Source organism: Colletes gigas, unplaced genomic scaffold (genome assembly GCF_013123115.1).
Source record: "Colletes gigas isolate AHSC1104 unplaced genomic scaffold, ASM1312311v1 Colletes_gigas_Sc00001, whole genome shotgun sequence".
Taxonomy (NCBI): Eukaryota; Metazoa; Arthropoda; class Insecta; order Hymenoptera; family Colletidae; genus Colletes; species Colletes gigas.
Window position 1 is genome coordinate 9,933,867 of NW_025106630.1, and position 21,233 is coordinate 9,955,099.

The 21,233-nt window shown below is 50.9% G+C and overlaps 1 protein-coding gene across 1 annotated transcript in view; it reads left to right on the top strand.

Annotated features, from left to right (window-relative positions):
- Positions 1 to 7,625: 7,625 nt before the first annotated feature.
- Positions 7,626 to 21,233, top strand: part of LOC122405381 (dachshund homolog 2) — a 184,666-nt gene continuing 171,058 nt past the window's right edge. The window contains exon 1 of the mRNA XM_043410074.1: positions 7,626 to 9,440. Coding sequence (XP_043266009.1) covers positions 8,659 to 9,440 — 782 coding nt within the window. The 5' untranslated portion in view covers positions 7,626 to 8,658. The remainder of the gene's footprint in view (positions 9,441 to 21,233) is intronic.

Below are 21,233 nucleotides of genomic sequence, written 5' to 3' on the forward strand. Positions count from 1 at the left end.
TTGCGTCCAAAGTCATTTCAGTCATTCGTGCTACATATATAATGCATAAACACTGCATAAGTTCAGCAGACAATTGCAAATGAAAGATGGACGCATAGTCCGCTCAATTTTAGTACAAATAATTCGACTTGAAACTAGTTTTTCCAAAATAACCAACGCGTCCTTTTTACGCATTTTCACCACGGATGCGTCGAAATTTTTCGGAACGCCAACGGTATCCGTGGTTTTCGATGTAACACGGACCTTGTATCGTAAAAGCAGCGAGGTTCGCGAAAGGTGATCAATAACCGTCAATATGCAGGACGACGTTTTAATAAGAGTGTTAGCCTGAGATCCTGGGGCCCAGTTTATGACTCCACGACACAGGACGTCACTTCGCCGCTCTTACTGCCTGCTCTTTATTACCAATCGTCTCTGTCTCCCTCGTTGTCCCGCTTCGCCATCGTCCCCCTGCTCTCTTGTCTCTCGATCGCACTCGTTTCTTCCCTATTCGGCCCCCATACTCGTTCTCTCTTTGTTACTCCGCTCTCCTCGGCCGTTTTCGCGCGAATTTATTATTTATAAAGCCGAAGGAGGCATCGCGCCTCCTCGAGCACCGTTCCAGCTTCGCGACGTAACTCTCGCAAAAGTTCCACCGGTCCTGTCGCACGAAATGTTCGTTTCGCAAGGAATCCTGGGTATCGTTAAGTGGACGCAAGTTTACCCTCAACTTTGAAAGCCGGATCGAAATGCATTTGGGGGAACCGCGGGATTTACCGATGCTAAATGTATTTCTCGTTCCGCGACGCTGATTAGATTGTCGTAAAAGCTTTCGATTAATCTGAAGTGGCGACATATGTTCAACATTTCCGGAAGTCGGCTGGCTCGAGTGGCTCGCACGCGTCTATGCTCTATAGATGTGAATTTTTATCGGGAAACTTCGACAGCCCCGGCTGCTCGCTCTCCACCGAGTCGAGACAATGTTGGTCGAGACAAAATTATTTTGGTCTAACTCGTTATTACATAGAATTTGTCACACGCGAAGAATAATTTTCTTTCCACGAATTCGTTCGACTCTTCGCTCTTCGTAGTAATTACGCGTTTTGGGTTTCCAAAGACACGCAGTAAACGTATCCCGTAGAAAATTGGGCAATATCTACGATTGAACTTTCGAGCAAGAATCTTCACCGGAAGCGACCCTGTAAGTAAGCATGGATCCGATAGGAAACCGTCGCCGGTGGGATGCGCCTGTGTCGACTGCGCCAAGTAAACCCAAACTCTCGGCTTTCTGTTCGGGTAAACAGCGTCTTAATCCTATCGAGATTGCTCGTTACAAGACGCGAGCCGGTAACCGAAGTTCCTCCAGCAACGCTGCCAACGTCTATTTACAGCCTCCGCTTCCGTACGAAGATCGCGAGCTTTTGTCGCGCGGCCTCTCGACAATCGAAGCCTTTTATCCCTCCGGGAGTATCGGAGGAACGGAAAGTTTGGCGTCCGGGCGCGGGGCCCAGATGTCGATCCCGAAACGAAAGCTACCCGAACCCAAGGAAAAGAAAAGAAGGGGTGCTCGTAGGAAAAGCGAGGAGAACCGTCGGTGAGGCAGCGTGCATGCGTTTAATCGATAATCACCGGCAAGTGGTTTCGTCCGAAAAGGGTGCGGTGGTTACATCTGCGAGGTATCATCAGCGCCGGCTACGAAACACCGATCCATCATCTCTCGCCGAGTCTAAATCCGAAATTGCTCGACCGTTTCCCCGGGCAAAGCGTGCGGCTATAATAGGGATTATGGCCGGTGTAAATAAATTTCGAATCGAGAGTAAGCCTGTCTCTTTAAGCTTTGCAGCGGTTCCGAGTCGCGTTGGCGGACCAGCTCCTTCGAAAACGTCGGGGATCTGCTCGAAATCGTTAGTAGACGTTTCAAGGTGCAAAAGACTCGTGGTGCTCGCGAGATGAAAAGAGTCGGTAACCGTTTTCTTAGACTCGAAATCGAAGCGTTTGAAATCGGTCAGCGAGGCGTGGGGGGTTCGTTTTTAGGCGAGCCTCGGGTACAACGGGACGCTGATAACGAGCAACGCGAAGTGACAGCGAGGTGGTTCGTATCTCGTGTACGGTAAGAGAGCTGGCGACTCCGGTTGTCTTCTTGCCGCGCGGTTGCTGAAATAGTATTGTTACGCTGCTCATTGAGCACGAGGCACGTTGTCAAGATTGTCAGCGACGGATAGAGGGACAACCTTCGCCGGGTAATAATAGGTATGGTGTCAGCAGGATGTTTCGACATCCGATCGCGAACTTTTTCTACCTGGATGGAAGGAGTGGACGGCGGAGGATACGAGACGGAGTGGGTAAGACGCGAAGGTTAAACGGGGATGGCGGAAGATTTTGGGGGAATGCAAACTTGGGCTCGCGGCGGATCACGGAGCCGGGAGAACAAAAAAGAACGCGCAGGAAGATGGAAAGGATTACGGTGCGTCAGGAGGGATGACTGAACGGCCGGTAATCGCCGTGCCGCTCTAATATTTCGAATAGTTCGCATTTACAATGGGCTTTATTGGCGGGAAAACTGAGGGGGGTATTTTGAGCGGGCAGGACATCCATCACCGGGTGTCAACGTGATTGTCTTGCGTCGCGTTCACCGCGGAGAAGTATTGACGCGTCGGGAGAAACCGCGTCTCGCGCCTAGAGACGAGGCGTCGTTTTTGCACGAAAAGAGACAAAATGTCTGGTCGTCGCGGGCCCCCCCCGGCAGGGACACGCGGCGATTCGTCGACGGACGGATCGAAGAATGATGGGACGATTCGACGTCGCCTCGTTCGCGGCTACGGACAGCATTATTTCGACCAGGGGAGCTCGGGTTCGCCATTGTATCGTATTTAAATGAGCTTTCTAATGCGTTTAGGTCGAATATCGCGGTAGACGGGTGCCATCCTGCCAGCCATGGGACGGATCTGGCTGGATGGTGGCTGTTAGCACGAACGCAGCTTTGGGTCGAATCCTATCGAACGAGTGGAAAGTAACTGATCGAAAACGAGATGGAAGTTTAGCGTACGATGTCGCTTGTTGGTCGGTTAGTTTTCTTAACATGATTGTAATGGCGTCGAGTCGCAAGATTTCGGTGGTCAGTCGATAGTTGCGTTTATGATAAACTTGTGATTCCCGTGGCGGAGGTTTCTTGGAGAATTTTCGACGAGCAGATTCGCAGGGGGGAAGAAGCGAGCTCACCGCACCGAATAAAAATGCTCGGCGTTGTCGTCACCGCGCGCGTGGATTAAAGTCGACGAGAAATAAAAGCTGGTCGTTCGTTGGGAAAACACAATGTTGGTGGCCATAGAGAGAGAGATACGTGGGTAAAGAGAGACAGAGAGAGAGTGTAGGTTGTACATACGCTCACGGGAGGCGTCGATGCATAATCGGAGCGCACCCTCCCGTGGCTATCCGTTTTATTTATCCGATAACACGCCATTATGGGCGAATCGCGGACGCGGCTGTGTCGGTAACGATTGGCTATTTATAATAACACGTGGCATATGGGTAATTAGTTGCGCGTAAGCCGCGCTGAAAAACCGAACGGTGGCGTATGTACGTGTCCAGAAAAATTACCGTCGTTTTTCATCCGCCGCCGCTCCGGAATCCATTATTCCGCCTCTTGATTTTTCTCCGTCCTCCGGCCGTCCCGGCAGGCATTGAAAACCGCACGCAATTAGCGTTTCGCAAAATCCCGCGCTTTCGTGACTCCTCTCGATCGACTTTGACGCCCGATTCGCCGGCCCGCGACGCTCACGTATAGTATCTCTCGCACGAACGAGTAATTACGTTAATTTGATCGATACTCTCTCTTTCCTCTGATATCGAGGGGACGACGGGAGGCTGGGATTCAAGGACAACGGAAAGACGACCGGAGCGATGGCGGTGCACGCCGTTCTGCAAAAAATACGAAGAATCCGCCGCGTGTCGTGCGTCCGGGTAATCGCGGACCGATCGTGAAGAGACACCGAGGAGATCGACGCTTCCGGTGCACCGGAGTCCTTCCGGCGCGTGTCCGGTTCGCTGCCACGGGATGCCTCCGTCTCGAACGAGTTACCGACAAAAATCCGCGCTTTTTCTCCCTCCCTTGGCCGACGCAACGCTTACCCTCCTTTTTGTCCTACGGTCTGTTACAGTTCTGCAACGACGACGCGCAAACAATGACGAGGGTTACGTAACGGCCTATGCACAACGGGCAACCGTTCTCTGCATCGCGCAATTCTCTCGTTGCGGGGTGGCCAATGAACAGCAACAAGAACGATCCCACCGAGCACCGTTCGCGTGAACGCTCGAATCTATCGTCGCATGCGAAACGCGCTAAAAAACATATTATCATATCTCTCGTATTTTCATTTCATCTTATTACCCCAGATACAATTGCTAGTTTCTCTTTTCGTTACGTCGTGTTCAACTTTACCTGTTGAAAATGCCAAATCCGACTATCGATTTCTCGAGCACTCCATCTTGGAATTTTATAGAGACGTGTATTCTACGTAACAAGACAGTATTATGGGCGTATAAATAATCTTCGTAACTTCTTTGATAGTACCCAATGTTTTCTTTAAAAGATCACTACTGCATGTAACTCGGTAAAACTTCCATTGTGCAACATGATCTCATAAATTCTTTGAATTCTACCCTACGTCGTTCGATAGACTAATGGTCATCCTGGAGTCGATTCAAAACAGTAGTTCGAAGCGTCAAAATTGTTGATACAATTATCAAAGTAGAGTGATATTTTAATTATTCCGATTATTCCTGAGAGTCCTCTGCGCGAGGCGGTGCAATCCAATAATGAAACCACCCATCCTTTAATAGTTAAAGTTTTGTTTCCACATTCTGGCTAAAAGATCGTTTCGCCTGTGAGGCTTTAATCGACGAAAAGGAGCAAACTGCGTTAGAGAACGCGAACAGCACCGCGAACGAAATTGTTGTAGAGTCGTCGGAAAGACCTGGACACCGTTAGCCGTGGCAGGCTTGGAAGTCGTAAGCCCGTGGGTTCGAGATATTTTCTCGTGACCGCAAAACAAGAGGAGGCAGCGGTTGCTTGGACGGGCGAATGCGTCGAGTCGGTCCGACCGACGGGATTGTCCTTCATTACGCACGAAGGAAAGTGCAGTCATCGGCGTGCATACCCGTAGGTATGCACACAGAGGCATTAGCTCCCCCAAAGCCAACCGGTATTAATTCCACTAATTGGACGTGGTTTGGTTCGTGGCAAACATCGGTCCCCTACCGATCCTCGACCTTCCTCGAACGGAGGGACTTGGATCTCGCGATCGATCGGTTCGTCGCCGCGAACGATGACTTTATCGTCGCTGGAAACGAAACACCCTCTCGGGGCGGACGCGGGTTCGATTTGGTTCGGGGTAGTCGAATCTCGAGTTTACGAAGGAAACAGCGATTTCGGGGTGGTTAGTTCGTATCGAGCGGAGGGTAACTGGGCAAAGACGTAGTCGAGAGCAGCTTTTGTCGGGAAACTGGAACAGCGAGAAGACGATCGGCCCCCGCTCTTCGGAGCGAGGCTGGTCAATGAACGTTAGGCCCAGGGGGTCTCGTTCCGTTTGGGGTTGCACGAGGTCAAGGGATCAGCTGCGTCGGGAGGTGTACGTGTGCGAAGCCCGATACACGTACACACGTGTGGACGCGTAACGAACGCGGAGGGTCTTTCCTCGTGGATCTGGGTCACCGGGCCGATGAGGACTGATCGGGGGTTGACCGCTAGAAAAAGGCCAAACGATGCGGCCTCTGCCTTCCTCTTCATATCTCGCCTATCTCTCGACAGCCTCCGAACAGCCGCCCGTGACGAGTTAATCGGACAGCGGGGGTCTTCTCTCCTCTGGAATCCCTCCCTCCGGTGTGCGCGTCGGCGGACGCGCTCGGACGTCGACCGATCTCGCGTTCGACATATCCGGTCTCGGGGCACCGGAAGGTGAGTTTGTTTCGGAAAATCGTGCAAGATTTCTCAGGCTGCGAGCCAAGACTGGAGGCGTTTGTTGCTCCATCCGCGATTAACGGGCCAATTAACGACGGACGAGACCAAGGGAAGTTCGGACGTAAGAAGCATCGGCGGATACGGATGTTTTAGGTATGGCGCAAAGATATCAAAGCACTCATACTTGGGAGCTTACCGAGAGCCCGCGGAGAGTGTCGGGTATGGTATATCGCGCATGTTACCGGGAGGTGGAGGTGGAGGAGGAGAAAAGCGAAGAAACGGTGGTAGCGACGCGGTGCCATGGCGCGAGGGGGCGAACGAAGAGGGCGGCGGGCAGAGTCGGAAAGAGGGTGGCCGCGGAGCGGAGAGAGATCGCGAGGAAGCGGAGTTACCTACAGAAGAAATAAGCGCGCCCGTGTAATGCTGATGGCGAATATGGTAGAGGAGATCCAGCGAGGGAACGGCGAAGAAGAAGGCGGCAAGGGGGTCAGGCTCTCCTTGGCGAAGGGATGAGTGGGAGGGGGAGGGAACCCCCCCGCACGCGCGGGAGACCGACCGATCGATTCGAACGCCGGCGACATTCTTCGTCGTACGGACAGAGGAACAGGGAGAAACGGCGAGAGACAGGCAGGCAGGCAGGCAGGCAGGCAAGCCGGGTGGGAGAAGGAGAGACTCGGAGAATAGGTCGGCCACGAAAGAGGAAACGAGATGGCGAGTGCAGCGCTGGTCGCGCGCGAGAGAGCGCGAGTTCCAGAGAGCGTGCAAGCCATAAGCCAAGGTGGGAGGAGAAGCCGCCGGAAGAAGTGGGAGGAAGCTACGAAGAGGCAGGGGAAGCTGGCACTCCGGCACCAACAGACAGAGAAGGAACGCGTGCGTGAGAAAGCGAGAGAGAGAGGGTGAGTTGGGGAGGAAAGGAGACGAGACCAGAGTGCGACGATAGGCGAAGAAGAGCGAAGAAGGTGAACGAAGCAGGGGGAAGCGAAGAGAAGAGAACGGAATAGCCACGAGGACTGCGGGCGAGGAACGTGGGGGCTTCGGGCGAGGGGCGGTGAAGGGGGAAGGGGGGTTGAAATGGGGTGAGATGGGAGGAGGTGGGGTGGGGTGGGGCGAGGGGAGAGGTACACCGGTGCGCACCGAGGAAGGGTGGTAAGTAGAAGAGACTCGAGAACGAAACAGAAAAAGAAACGGGAGGGGTGCCGAGTAGAAGAAAGCAAAAAGGGGTAGAGAAGAAAGGAGAAACAACGAGACGAAGAAGGGAAGGGACGCGACGCGACAAGAGTGGCGGCAGAGGGTGGGGGGGAGGGGTGGGTTAGAATTTAGGAGTGGCGAGGCGCTAGGCGCGAGGCGGTAGGGGGAGGCGGGAGCCGTGGAGGGTGTTGGAGGGAGAGGTCGCGAGGAAAAAGAAGAAATCCCCACTCGTAGCGCGTAGATCGGCGGTAGGTTCGAATCGTACTGTCTTGTCGGGACTCGCGTCTGCGTCTGGATGTCTCCGTGTGTTAGTCGCCCCCGGAATCGTCCCGGTCGCCGTCGTCGGTGGCAGAGGTTGCCGCCTGGTGGGGAATACCCGCTGGTCCCACCACCTACCGGGGGAAGGCACGGGAGGCGTAGACGCCGCGAGGTCGCTAACCAATGGGGATAACTGCCACCCCGGTCGCTCCGCCAACCGGATACTCGGTTGCGCGCACAGAACGCCCATCCTCCCTGTTCCTCGGGCTCCCACCGATGTTTTTATTTATTACATCTGTGACTGGGTAGGGAAATACTCCCGACTCGACCGAGAGAGCGTTTGCCACTTCGAGAACGAGCGACGCGCGTTCCTGCGAGTTACCGCCGCAGCCGCTTTCGTCGTTGTCGTCGTTGTGATCGTTGCCGTCGTCGCGTTCGCTGTCACCGCGACAGCATCCTTCGTCGCCCGCGGTGTACCTACGTTCCTCGCGGTGCGTGTGCGTCGCGCGTCACTCGTCGTCGCGTCGCGTCGCGTCCGTTCGCTCGCGTTTACGTCGTCCTGGTCGTCGACGACGCTCCGGCGTCCACGTTTCGGTCGTCGGCGATATCTGTCGCGCGACCCCTTGTTCGCGCGATCTTGACGCTCGGTGTGCTCCAGTTTCGCGAGTGATCGAGCCTCCGGCAGCAGCTACGCGTCGCTAGGAAGAACTCGCGACGCGGGTGTCGACTGTTAGGCGAGGGGCAGCTCGGCTGCTCCTCGAGAGCGTAGCTGCCCGACACGCGGACACCCACACGGACCTGTCCACCCCGAGAACGGACACGCGGTCGCTCGTAGCCCCGTAGCCACAGAGTGGACACCATCCGATTGTCATGGACAGGGTTGTTCGAGTGGTTGTGCACAGTGAAGTTGTTATCTGCGCGTGCATGGTCCAACGTAGACCGCGGTACAGTTTGCTCCAAGTGTTCAGTGACGGTTGGAGGAAATCGATCCGTCCGGCCGATAATCCTGGATCGACACGATGCGCCTCGTCGGCTGGTCGAGAATCGGACCGCGGGTCTAGCATGCGTTGACTCGCAGCGGGCACTTGTCTCGTATCCCATGGTGTCCATGTGGCGCGAGAACCGAGGCGAGACGAGACCGAGACGCAACAACACGGAAATCACTCCGAACGGCTGACAAGCCGTTTCGGCAGCTTAATGCAGAGTCGCTTGGTAACGCTGCAACTCGAACGTAACGTGTTCTACTAACGGATAGACGCGCGCCTTTCGGACACTCCATGGACCACAGAGCGATGGATAGCTCCTCCGATCACAGCAGTCGTGCCAGTCCCGTAACCGGCAGTCCAAAGCATCCCCATAGCCCGTCGGGTCAGCAGAGCAAGCAGCAACAGCTTCACGGTTCCCAGCATCAGCCGCCGCCGTCGCACCAGCAGCCCCATCCGCGGGACCAGATCCGCGAGCAACAATCGCAACAGAAACATCGCGGCGTTCCCACGCCGGGATCGCCGACCAGGGGATCGCCGCCCCAAGGACTTCCGTTGAGCCCGCCGCCTCTTTCTGCCGGAGGAGCACCCGGTGCACCGCCAACGATGGTGCCCCATATGCCGGGTCTGCCGCCGCCGGGACTAGGGCTGCTGGGTCAGCTCGGCGGCATGCTCAGCGGCCACCATGGCTCGCCGCTCGAGCTGATGGCCGCGCATCACGCGGTTCTGCCCCCGAGGTCCTACAACAGTCCGCCACCGATCAGCACCAGCGATCCCACCGCGAACGAGTGCAAGCTGGTCGACTACCGCGGCCAGAAGGTCGCCGCGTTCATCATCGCCGGGGACACGATGCTCTGTCTGCCCCAGGCCTTCGAGCTCTTCCTCAAGCACCTCGTCGGCGGCCTGCACACCGTCTACACCAAGCTCAAGAGGCTCGATATAGTGCCGTTGGTATGCAACGTCGAGCAGGTTAGGATCCTACGCGGACTCGGAGCAATCCAGCCAGGCGTTAATCGGTGCAAGCTGCTCAGCTGCAAGGACTTTGACGTGCTCTACAGGGATTGCACCACGGCCAGGTAAGCCTATACGGATAACCTTCGACAAGGAATCGACCGAAACTGGAGTACAAGTTAGAGCTTTTCGACGCAAAAACAATACTCGATCATGGTGATCGTATACAGAGCCACCCACGGTTGCTCGGTCGCTGGTTTTGCAGCTCCTGTTCCCGCGAACGGAAGCTACGATCCTCGCGTGTATTAATAACGCCCGGTGTCGCCTCTGGGCAGCACTTTATCTTCGGCCAGCTACGTTCCGTACCGTGCTACCGGTCGACCAAAAAATATTTTAATCGCGCGTCGGCTTCTTCTCGTTGTCCGGGCGTTTTCTCGCTACCGAGACTCCGCGCAGGCTTCGCTTTCTCGCTCCTCGATCATCAGCCTCGTAGGTTTTCTATTTCCATTTCGAGTTCTTTTCCCGTTCGATAGACTCCGACTCGCGAGTCACGATTCTTCTCGTTCGCGATCCAATCCTTCGACGAGTACGGGGTAGGAGATTCGGGTAGAGGCACGTGCCCTTGGTACTCCGGAATTGTCAACGGGCCTCCGTGCCAACAGGTGTCCCTTTCACGGCAGTTTCTCTGAATGAATCGTCCCCACCGACGAGACAGAGAGAAGTGGCTGTAGTACAAGCTTACCCCACCCACGAGTCAGACGGCAGACGAAACGGAATGGTAAACGGAACGAGGGGATCCGGCGTTATCCGGGGAAAATATTGTCCCCGACTTTAGAGTCTTCCGACGCCTAGGCGCGACTCCGGAGTTCCTCGATCGGTCACCGATCGGCCATCTTTCTATCCCCCGGTCGGTCGATCGACTCGCGAAATCGAAATCCCGCGCGACGAACGTTGTACCGCGAGGATCGATAGATCGGCGAATTCGTCGCGACGAGGGACAATAGTATTCCCGGCAGGACGGCGCGCGGCGGCAGTCACAACGGAAACGGATTCAGCGCGACACAGAGAGGGCGAAGGAGAAAGAGGGTCGAGGGATAGCGAGCAGAGGGAACAGAGACAGTGCGAGAAAGGGAAAACGGGAGGAAAGAGAAAGCTGTAGGGATAGGGATCCAAATAATCCGGAGTCGCAGTCACAGAACAGAGCTGGCCGAGCCGTCGGCTCGTGCGGGCTCTTCTCGTGGTTTCCTCGACCCTTACGTTCTTCGTGTTCCCACGGAAACGTTCACCGAATCGTACACCCGATTTTCCATTCTTGCGTTCCCAGAATTTCCAGCCCGGAAATCGCGGTTCGATTCGAGGGAAAGGGAATCATAGTTCGTGCACCTAAAGAACACTTTAGGAATGGTTGTGTCAACTTTCATTTTCTATATTTCACCAAATAGGACAATTCGGACAAAAATAAATAGTATGTATATGCTGTCGATTGCAAAGAAGTGAACAGTGTTGTACGGGGGTCTACTGTACAGAAATTACGAACAGGGATGTTTTTTTTTAACGTTGAATTTTCGCGTCTTTTGTTGAGGAACTCGAACTGTTTGTGGAGTTGCACACGTATGTTTTCGAAAGTATAATCGTGTATCAGGAAAGTGCTCGAAAGACTTGTCATACAGACGCGGGGTTTTATTCCGATTTATTATTCGCAGGCATGCTTTAATCTAATGATTTTCGTATTCGATGAATTATTGAGTCGTTCCCGTAAATTATTCGACTTTGTTGGATACGCGCTTATAGTGCGAATACATAACTTTTTCCTAACGATTGATTAAGCAGAGTCGAGCCACTGGTTTTGCCATTCTTGGCAAACTTTAACTCGTTAACGCTAAATGTTCCTTCCGTGTACGTTGTAAATTACTTTATACAGCGTTTTCGTTCGTAATTACTTCCTGTTGCGTAGCACGCGTGGTTATTAAATAGGATAGTGTTACCGAAATCGAACTAATTAAAATACTGTACCTTATATATGTTCTATTTGGTCTTAATTTGTATGGAAATTAAGATTGGAAACTGTATCTTGATTTTTATGGCACATTTTATTACACGTTAACTACTTTGCCAAGAACAAATTGGATGGTTGTAAATTTGATTATCAAATAGAGTAAAAGTAGCCGGTTGTCCGAATCGTTTAAAAGTAGTAAATTCGTGCACGAAGAAAGTAAAAACTACGGATAGATTAAAACATATTTTATCCTAAACAGATTGAATATATCCACTGTACAATAATAATGATTGTATAACGTTTATTTATATTAACGATAAAGAGTCCAGTGAACGGTAATAATTATTAAATAACGTGATTATATTCATTTTATATGCCGTGGTTGGGTCAATAATAGATTTTATACCTTTTTTGTGTTCTTCCACGACTCTGGTGAACCCACAATGCACATTTTATCGAACAAGCAAAACCAGTCTGCTTTAATTAGAGAATCGATTATAATTTACGATCGTTCTGGAACTGTTAAAGTAATCTTGCAGTGATTCGATTTAGGAACCCTGATGACTTCGAGAAAAGTATCGACTTAATATCTTTGCAATAATTGTAACGTGTACATAAAATAATTGTAAAATATCCTGTAATGAATCTATTCCCATAAAAACGTAAACACGTAGAATAAAATTACATTGTTACATTTTTATAAGCTGCACACTAATTGTATCTGATTATTTAAAATCTTTGTAACATGCACAACGCAAAACATCATCCGTCAATTTTGCCTGGATTTTTCGCCACTCAATTATTTCGCATAACCACCGTCAGAGTGTTCTTATATTAGATAATAATGAAGAAATTAAAGAGGTACAATTTAATGGCCATGTAAATTATAATAACCTGTACAGGTCCCGTTCGTCGTACAAAAGATATCAACAGAAAACCACAAGATCTATACAGAACTATACATCTTCTAAAGAAATTTAAATGTAGGCTGATCCGGAAGTCAAGTGGCCAAAATTTTCGGTTTCGTTCCATATAATTTACTCCATCTTTTACGCTAATTCCCATCTTGCTACATTGCCTTTCAAAAAATTCTTTTGATTTCGTTTAATAAAAGTCTTCGCCAAACATACGATTGACATTAGGCGTGTCCTCGTTTCTCTTCCATTCGAGTAATGGAAGGTTTCATAGAACGGTCCTCAAAAGGTAGAAATCTGACGGATCAATATAGAATAATGGTGGATGATCCATCACTTTTGTATCGTTTCCTTTGCGACGCGTGGTTTTAAATCGTTCCGGTGGAGCAAAGTCATGCGACCAAAGCTCCTCTTCCCTTCCCCGACGTTCATTTCAAACTGTCTAAGCGTTCAAACTCCTTAGTTATTGTCCCGCTCGAACAATCCGTAGCGGATCATTTTTTCCATACCATATCCAGCAGACTGCAAAACTTTCCGTGGGTGTAGCTTCGATGGCGATCGTAATCATGATTCCTCGCGACTAATCCGACTCAAACACGGTTAAATAATCTCTTGTATTCGTTCTGTCCATCAAATTATTTATCCTAGATTATTGTTTAGTATTCAAACTTGGATCGAGGAAGTAGTAGATTTCCACTTTGTTATTTACACGCAAAGTGCACGAAGTTACAGATTTATGTACCACACACGCCTCTGTTTCCGCCTAACATCTGCTACTAGTTATAAACCTTCTCTAAAAGTATTTTGAGACAAAGAATCAGCTAGCACGTATCAGTTTTTTACTATGTTGGTGATTCGAGCATTGTTTACGACTTCTATGCAAGAGAATCAACTTGTGCAAGTAGAGCATTGTATTCTTGTATCTCTTGCCTAGCACGTTGACGGTTCGATCAATAGTTTAGCCTACGTTGGGGCGATGAAACATCATGTTTATTAAATTATCTCACGTTGGGAGAAAATCGGATACCTAAGAATTGTCGTGGCATACAGTTATACAGGTTTTTGTTATGTTCTTTTTCGTCATCTCCATTGCACATGCACCAGATCTGTAGTTTCCTTAAAAACTGCCATTTGTGGCGAGTAGTGCTGATAAGGGGAATAATAATTATTATTGTTTAGTTTTGCTTAACAAGTGTGCTTCTGGTAATATTTCGTAAAACGTTTTTTGGTGAATTTCTCTGTGATTTTTCGTAGGCAACAAGAACATGTTAGGTATGCGGTTTTACCCCATTCTCCTCTATGTCGAATGTTGTGTGAATGGACTAGAGGTCCGTGTAAATAAATAATAGAGAAATAGAGGGTGATTTCGATCGGTAATATTTTGTAAAACCTTTCTTGGTGAATTTCTCTGTGATTTTTTGTAGGCAACAAGAACATGTTAGGTATGCGATTTTACCCCATTTACCTCTATGTCGAATGTTGTGTGACTAGACTGGAGGTCCGTATAAATAAATAATAGAGAAATAGAGGGTGATTTCGATCGGGTCTCGGGGAATTTTCGTATCGATTGGAAAAACGATAGAGGGCGAACCGAGATGGCGGGTGAGCGCGGGGGTGGGTGGTGCGGGAGTAAAAATCGGATGATTAAGAGACCGCGGTATGGTCGTCGTGCGTGCGGTGTCCGGTGCTGGTCGCGTGTACCGCTGACGTCGTTACATTCTGATAATGCACGGTCAGTGGTAACACCGGGAACGGCTACACACCGATGTTACGCCTCTGGGTCCGCGCGGACGCTCGGCGTTTGCGCGCACAGTTACACGGTCCTCCGGCCGCTTCTATCGCCATCGATGCAACAGCATGCACCGAGAACCGCACCGATAATTCAGGGGGATTTTTCTTGCGGTTTCGAGCGCGGCGCCGGCTGCGTCGCATCGCTCGCGTCGCGTCCAGGGATCCGCTCGCGTCCCCCGGATTAAGAATCTCCCGTAGGAACACGATCGAACGATCGGTGGGAGAACCGAACACGGATCTCTCGATCCACGGTTAACCAATTAACCTATCCGATCGATCCGAAACTTCTCGACGATCCTAATGGCTGCCGCTTACAAATCTCCGGGTACGCGACTGCCCACGCGTCGACCGGTCGCACGACGCGAGAATCGTCCCCGATTTGCTCGCCGAGCACGCTCGTTTCTTCTCGGACACGCCTAATTGATGCCGTATACGTTCGCTAACGAGACCAGCCAATTATCCTCGTCAATTTACCCCGACCACGGACGATCGGGCCCCGTTGGATCGTCCGAGTGTCCCGGTCCGCGATCCATCCTCGAACTCACCGGCTCCTCGGGAACGCGATTTCCTTCCCTCGGTTCCCTTAAACGCGCCGATTCGCGCCGGGTACGCGTAACCCACGAACGCGCGGCAGGATACGTGGGAGTGCGCGGCGGCCCTGGACTATAATTCTATGCGCTATTAGCCGTTTAATTATAAAATTGTGCATAGATTAATTGGCTCCCGTAATGGCTCTAACAATGCACAGACGCGCACTCGGCGAACGATGGAGCGAGAGAGAGAGATACGTATAATGGGAGGCTAGGAAGGAGCGACGAGGGGAAAAGAGCAGTCTAGTTCCATCGAGGGAAGAGCGTCAGAGAGAGAGAGAGAGAGAGGGAGGGAAAGCATCGTTATTAATATTTATTTTCTTGGCTCGTTCCTCCCGTCTCCTCTCGTCGTTGTTGCCGTGCGCTTATGCACAACCAGCTAGGACGGTATAGGCGCGCGGTTAAATGGATGCTCGTACGCGCAAACGCAACCGCGGCTCGCGAACCGTCTCGTACGGAAAGTAGTACGATTTCCAAATCGGTACGGCCGTTCCACGAAATCGCGTTCTTCCCAGCGAAAAGATTTACCCCCGTCGCGACTCCATTTATCTCTCCTGGAAAAACCTATCCACTTCTCCGCGATTGTATCGGATCGTACGCGAGGCAGCTGCCGCGGCAGCCACGTTTCTTCTTTTTTTTTTCGGTTTCATAACCCACGCGTTCGCTCAACCGGCCCTGCCGTACGCAGCTTTACGTTTTTAAGGGCTTCTATTATTGCCGGTGGGCCGCTTTTGACACAGATACGCGCGCTGCGGCGCAGAAGCTGCTCAGGTGCTCGTCCCTTCCACCCTCGTCGATGTTTCCCTGTCGCTCGGATCGCGGTTCTTTCCCGTCGATATTATTATCAACAGCACGGTGAACTTTCGGGAATTTAGCGCGAACATGAAAGGGAATTAAGCAGACACGATAAATCGAGCAAGAAGCGCGTTAGCCGGCTCGAGGAGCGGATCGCGTCGATTCTTGCAAAATCCACGCTCCAAGAGTCGGATTTCTATTATACTTTGATTCACAGCGCTCGTCGAGTTTCAATAATTGTATACTAATGACATTTTATGCACGATCAAGTTGTCCAGTACAAAATTCTTTATCAAAGGTCTGTTAAAACAAAGTATACGTATCGATACACTGTTGGAACTTTATTCGTCGTAATAGTAACTCTATAATCGAACCTACATCGCATCCAATCTATACTTTAGGCACTGCTTACAGTACAATGCTGAAAGACAATACCGGTCATGCTCGAAGTCAGGTTTCTCGATAGTTATCGCTTAATAAATGAAAGTTTTTCTACACGCAATACTCTTTGGTGGAAAAAACGATGCTATTGTCCAATAAAAGTTATTTTTAGCTATTTTTTGACATGAAATCACACCCAGCTGTATTGCTTGCCACGAAATACTTTGCCCGGACGAAACAGACATTCTGTTCTCTTCTCCGGTGCCGGTAACTCTACACGAGTCTCTAGACAAAGGGACTAAACGACCAAGTCATATTTTGAGCGAGATCCGATCAAAGTACACTTTCGCCCGCGTTTCTTTTCGCGTTCGCGACGGAAATATTTCGCAAGTCGCGTCCGATTTCTTGTGTGTGTGTGTGTTTTTTTTTTTTGCGAGACGTTTCTCCTCGAAGGAATCGATCGGGGGCGCCTCCGCCGCGTATCCGACGCTCGCTTTCTTCCGAACTCTCGTTCTCGCCACCCTTCGCGCAGTCGAACGCAAACCCCCGCGCCTCGCCCTCCCAGTAATTCTCGGTAATTAATAATCCGCAACAAGTAATAATCGAGGCAGTAATCCGGTCGAGCGGCCGTACCACCGCGACAACCAGCGTTCTTAATTCTAGATAATTAACGTAAAAGACAAACAAGAAGGATTAACCGAGCCTTCTGCCTCTTTCCTTTATTTTCCGACCGTCGTCTCGCGCCACCCCTCGGAACTTTTTCCGTCGTCTCTCTTTCACCGTCCCCTTTCGACCGACGTCGGGGGAATTTTCTCGCTCTCCGGATGCTTCCAGGAATTGCTTAATTTTTCCCGGGGACGGACGAGCAACGAGGAAAAAGGTATCCGATTTCTATCGCTCCGAAGAAAATTCTGTAGTCCCCCGGACCGCCTAATAATAAACGCGGGGAGACGATGAAATCGTTCCCCGTAAACGATGAGAATTCACGGGAGACAGTCTGACGGGGGTGGAGGGAAAAGCGAGAAGGAAGTCGAACGAGAGTGCCCTGCGGCTAAGATCGCCGATTCCTCTTCGTGCAGCCCGATACAGATGCAAGTCATCCCGGGGTCGGCATTGTATCGTAACGGCGCTAGGCTCCCGTTCCGTGACTCCTTGTCTTTCCTCTCGGTTCTTGACATTTACCACTCGCGATATTTTCATTTAACGCTTTCGGTGTCCATGTCTCCGTCTATCGGCTCCCAGATCACCTAGGATCGCGATCCATACGATTTCCAGCGACCACAGCGTTCGATAATTTTTGGAAAAGATTGGGTCAATCGTACCTCCTTGAGGCAAAGGTTTACTTATAATAATAATAAACTTAAAAGTGTGGAAAAGTACGACTTTGGAGCAATGCTCATTCAGGTAATTAGAAACATAGTCGAGATGCAATTTAAACAAGTTTGGATTAGTTTGGATTCTTTGAAACCACTTCTGACTTAGTTGTATCGCTAAAAATTGGATAGATTACGGTAACAGCTTCTTCCATTGGAAACCTGTTCTCTTTCAAGGTCCACATACGACGATGCTGGCGATTAGAATGTTCAACTTTACGAACAATTTAGGTTACAGTTTCCACTTTTTTACGGACTCGGAGTTCGTACGGAGCCAGTGTGCTCAGAACTAGATAAGTTACGCCTACTGCATAAATATGCATTTTCTCTGCCGTGTACGTGGCCCGTCGGGCCAGGAAAGCGTGTTTCGTTTCGTTTTACCACGGATATACGCCAGGCATCGATCTCGCCGTTCTTCGTCGATGAATAAATTGCGAAACGAGTCCGGCACGAGTTTCTTCGATTTATATTCTATAGATTAAACGATCTTGTAAGAATGACACACCGCGATCGTAACCCCCTAATCTCTCAGCGGCGATTAATGACTCTTGGAAAACGTAGAATCATAGCTGGACTCGTAGTTCGTATATAAATTAGCGAATTACCATGTCACGTGCCCTGACACGTTACAACGCCTTAAGTTTTACGCGTCAATTCGAAATCTCAGATAATCTAAGTTGTTTTATATCGAACACCATCTCGCGCTATTAATCAAATTCAGTCGCGAACCGAGTCTGTAACAATGCGGATCCGTTCGAACATTCCTACGATTTGTCTAGATTTTTTTTTGTAATTAATATCTTAGCCTCTAATTAAATTGTAATCGCTGTATCGTATCTGTTTAATTCCTGGCTCCCACTTAATTCGTATTCGCTTATTTATTTGTTCCTCGACGATATTATTGAAATTAATTCCATTCTTCTGCCTCTTTTTCTGCATAATAATTCCCCCGTTGAAAATATTACATCGGCGTACGTAACGATTAGGTGTTAGTTCGGTCGCGAGAGTTTTATCGTTTGACACTTATTATACATATTTGCCGAGCGTATCGAGCGGCTACCTGAAACGAAAACCTATTATTACTAAGAATAAGTGCGAAGGGGCGCAGGAATACGCGCGTAAGAACTGGAACGAAGTCTGTTCGCGACACCGACGCCGCCCATCCGTCGAACGCGACCCGTTATTTTTCGAGGCATTGTTCGCGCTGGTATAAATCATGGCCGAGAGCAGGGCGATCGAATATTTAGCGCGGCGATCATAGCCAGACTCTTTCAACGTCCCCTCGACGTTATCGCGATCGCGTAGATCGTATCGAAGGGCTCGACGAAAAGTGGACGAACGGTTCGGGTGATCGATCGAGGGAGAGATCGCGTCGACGCCTCGATGGCGAGAAACGAGGATACCAGCTGGCCCCCGGAACAGGTTGCAGCTTGACCGCGATGCTCCTCGTGCATCCTGGAATCGGCGATCCTCGCGGAGGAACAAAGGCGGAACCGCGAGCGTGGAACGATCCGCGCGGTGGTCGCGCCAGGCGGAAATCGATCGTTTCGCAGGAACCGGTGACCTACATTAAAACAGCTGACTGTAGGGAGACCCCCGGATATCTCGTGGGTCTCCACCCTCGTCGTAACAACAAGGCCTACCCTTCTCTAATCGACCCTCTCCGAAAAGACAACCGCCTCTCTCTCTCTCTCTATCTCTCTTTGGTCGCGATTCTCTCGATATTTTTCCCGCTCGAGCCCCTCGTCTCTTCCAAGGTCCAGCGAGCTCTATTCTCCGGTCGGTTAATTATTTTCGAAGCGGGAAGAAGAATGTTACGGTTACGGTGGCCGGTCGAGGACCGGTATCATCCCCGTGGATGGCCGTCGGGGCCGGTTTCAGCGATCGCGGCGATCGAAAAACGGTACCGTGAGCGTAGAAAAGCCGCCCGGTCAGGGTTGAGGCGGGGCGAGGGGTGGGTTCGGTTGCTCGCAGGGCGAGACAGGACGAAGGCTGCGAAAGGGGTGGCATAGAAGAACACTGGGAGGGGTGTGGGTCGCAACGGTACACGGTAATTTCGAGTGATTCGTGGACGACGTAGAGCATATCGCACCCCCTTCTCGAGAGGGGTTTCGTGCGCACGGCAGCCACTCGAACTCGTTACACACGGTAATTAAACGACGCACGAGACCTCCCTGGTAGACGGGGTATTTTCAGCCACTGTTAGACCTCGATCGGCCGTTCTTGTTCTTAATCGACCGACGATCCTCCGCTCCTTGGACCCCACCGGGCTCTAAATAACCCGCGGAATACCGATTCCGTTTCTAATATATCTTTCGGGCTGGAGCCTCGAGAGCAGTCGTCAACTTGCGTAATAAAGACGTCGTAATAATAGAATTAGAATTAGTTTGCAAGTCCAATGGGACGAAAAGGGGCTTCCCTGGTCGGATGCTCGTTGCTTACATAATTTTCGAGCAATGTTGGTACAACATGCACGATGCTAATAATAGAACGCGAACGAGCGGGGAAACCGGTGCTTCACGGCGAATATTATTTTGTCCAAGTGTCACGGATGCGAACAAACACGCCCCTGGAACAGGATGCTACTCGCGGAGATCGGGATCCAGGTACCGGCGATGATACGTTTGCTGGTCGGCGAATCGGAGGATCGGGGAATCGGAGGAGAATAATCAGGATTTCCATAGCGCACGGCGAGTCGTATTCGCGTATTTACGACAAGAGAGAGGGAGGTTCCGGCTCGAAGCTACTCGTTCGAGGGAACGTCGGATCCCGGGTAACGTCTCGACGGACGACTGTAATCTAGCGATCTGGTAGCAGGCAGGATACAGTCGGCACTATAATCGGCACGGTGTTCCGCGGCGGGATTCGCGAGCGTGGTCGCGAATGGAGGGAATCGTGTCCGTGCAAAACCGTTGCCCCCCTCGGCTGTGCTATCTTTGCCCGTAGTCGGAATTGTTTGCCAGTTACCGAGGCGAAATCGCTACCAATCGGGAGGCCAGGCCGTTTGCTCGGCTCGCGTGCCCCGAGAGTTTGGCGCAACGTCGCGCGTCAATCAACGCTAGCTAGCCCTCTCACGGACTACCCGCGAGTAACGCGATTCCCGACGTCGAGTCGATCCTTTCGTACATGGACGGCCCCCGTGTGATGGCCTCCGACATACGTACAGACTTCGAAGGGTAGCCTGGTTTCGAGTAGACGGCACACCGGAGTCCCAAGTCATAGTCCAAGTCGTAGCCGGGCGTTTGCAGCTCGTCAGTCAGACGAGGAGCCATCTTTACACGCGTGCGGTCAGCTCGCGTGTTGCACGCACGGTATCCGCTTCTTCTATTCTCTGTGACTTATTTCGGCGCAACGGCAACCCCCGACCATCGATTCCTCGGCCACTCGTCCACCGATCGATCCTTCCTCGATCGACTTATCGCGACGTTGATTCATCCGGTCTCAACAATTCGTAACGACGCGGAATACGTCCAACATCGACGGGAACATTTTCTCGCTCGTGGCGCACGAGGAATGGGAGCTGGAGAAATTTTTGCGAAACTGGCTGGAACTATCACGCTTTCGTTCGCTTTTCATTCCGACGAACCCTCCAAGGCACGCGTCTGTTTTTCCTTCGACGTTCAAATAGGTTATATTTATTCTAGAGATCGATTGACCCGCGTGCACGGTACAAAATATTCAATTACGCGAAACGTTGTCTCCGGTCCTCGTTCGGGAAGCGTTAATACTGCAAGAAGCTATAAAAGCATAAAGTCCGTTCTCGCGATTACAATTCTAGCAATCAGTCGTTTCGACCAACCTCATTTTCAATGTCAACCAGTTACAAATTTTCCAAATGGTTCTGAGAAGGGTGTCAGGCATAATAATTAAAAAAGAAAAGAGTCACGGAACGTTTCAGCGGAAAATTTGAAGCATTCCGTAGTCCCCGTGGATAATGTGTTAAATCTCTGTTGGGATATCCAAGAGGTCGCGCGGTAAATGCACGCGTATCGCGATCCCCTGAATTATGGATGAAGAGCATTCCGTACGCGAGTAATATCGTTGTTTCGACGACGAGGATAAAGATGACGCAGGGACA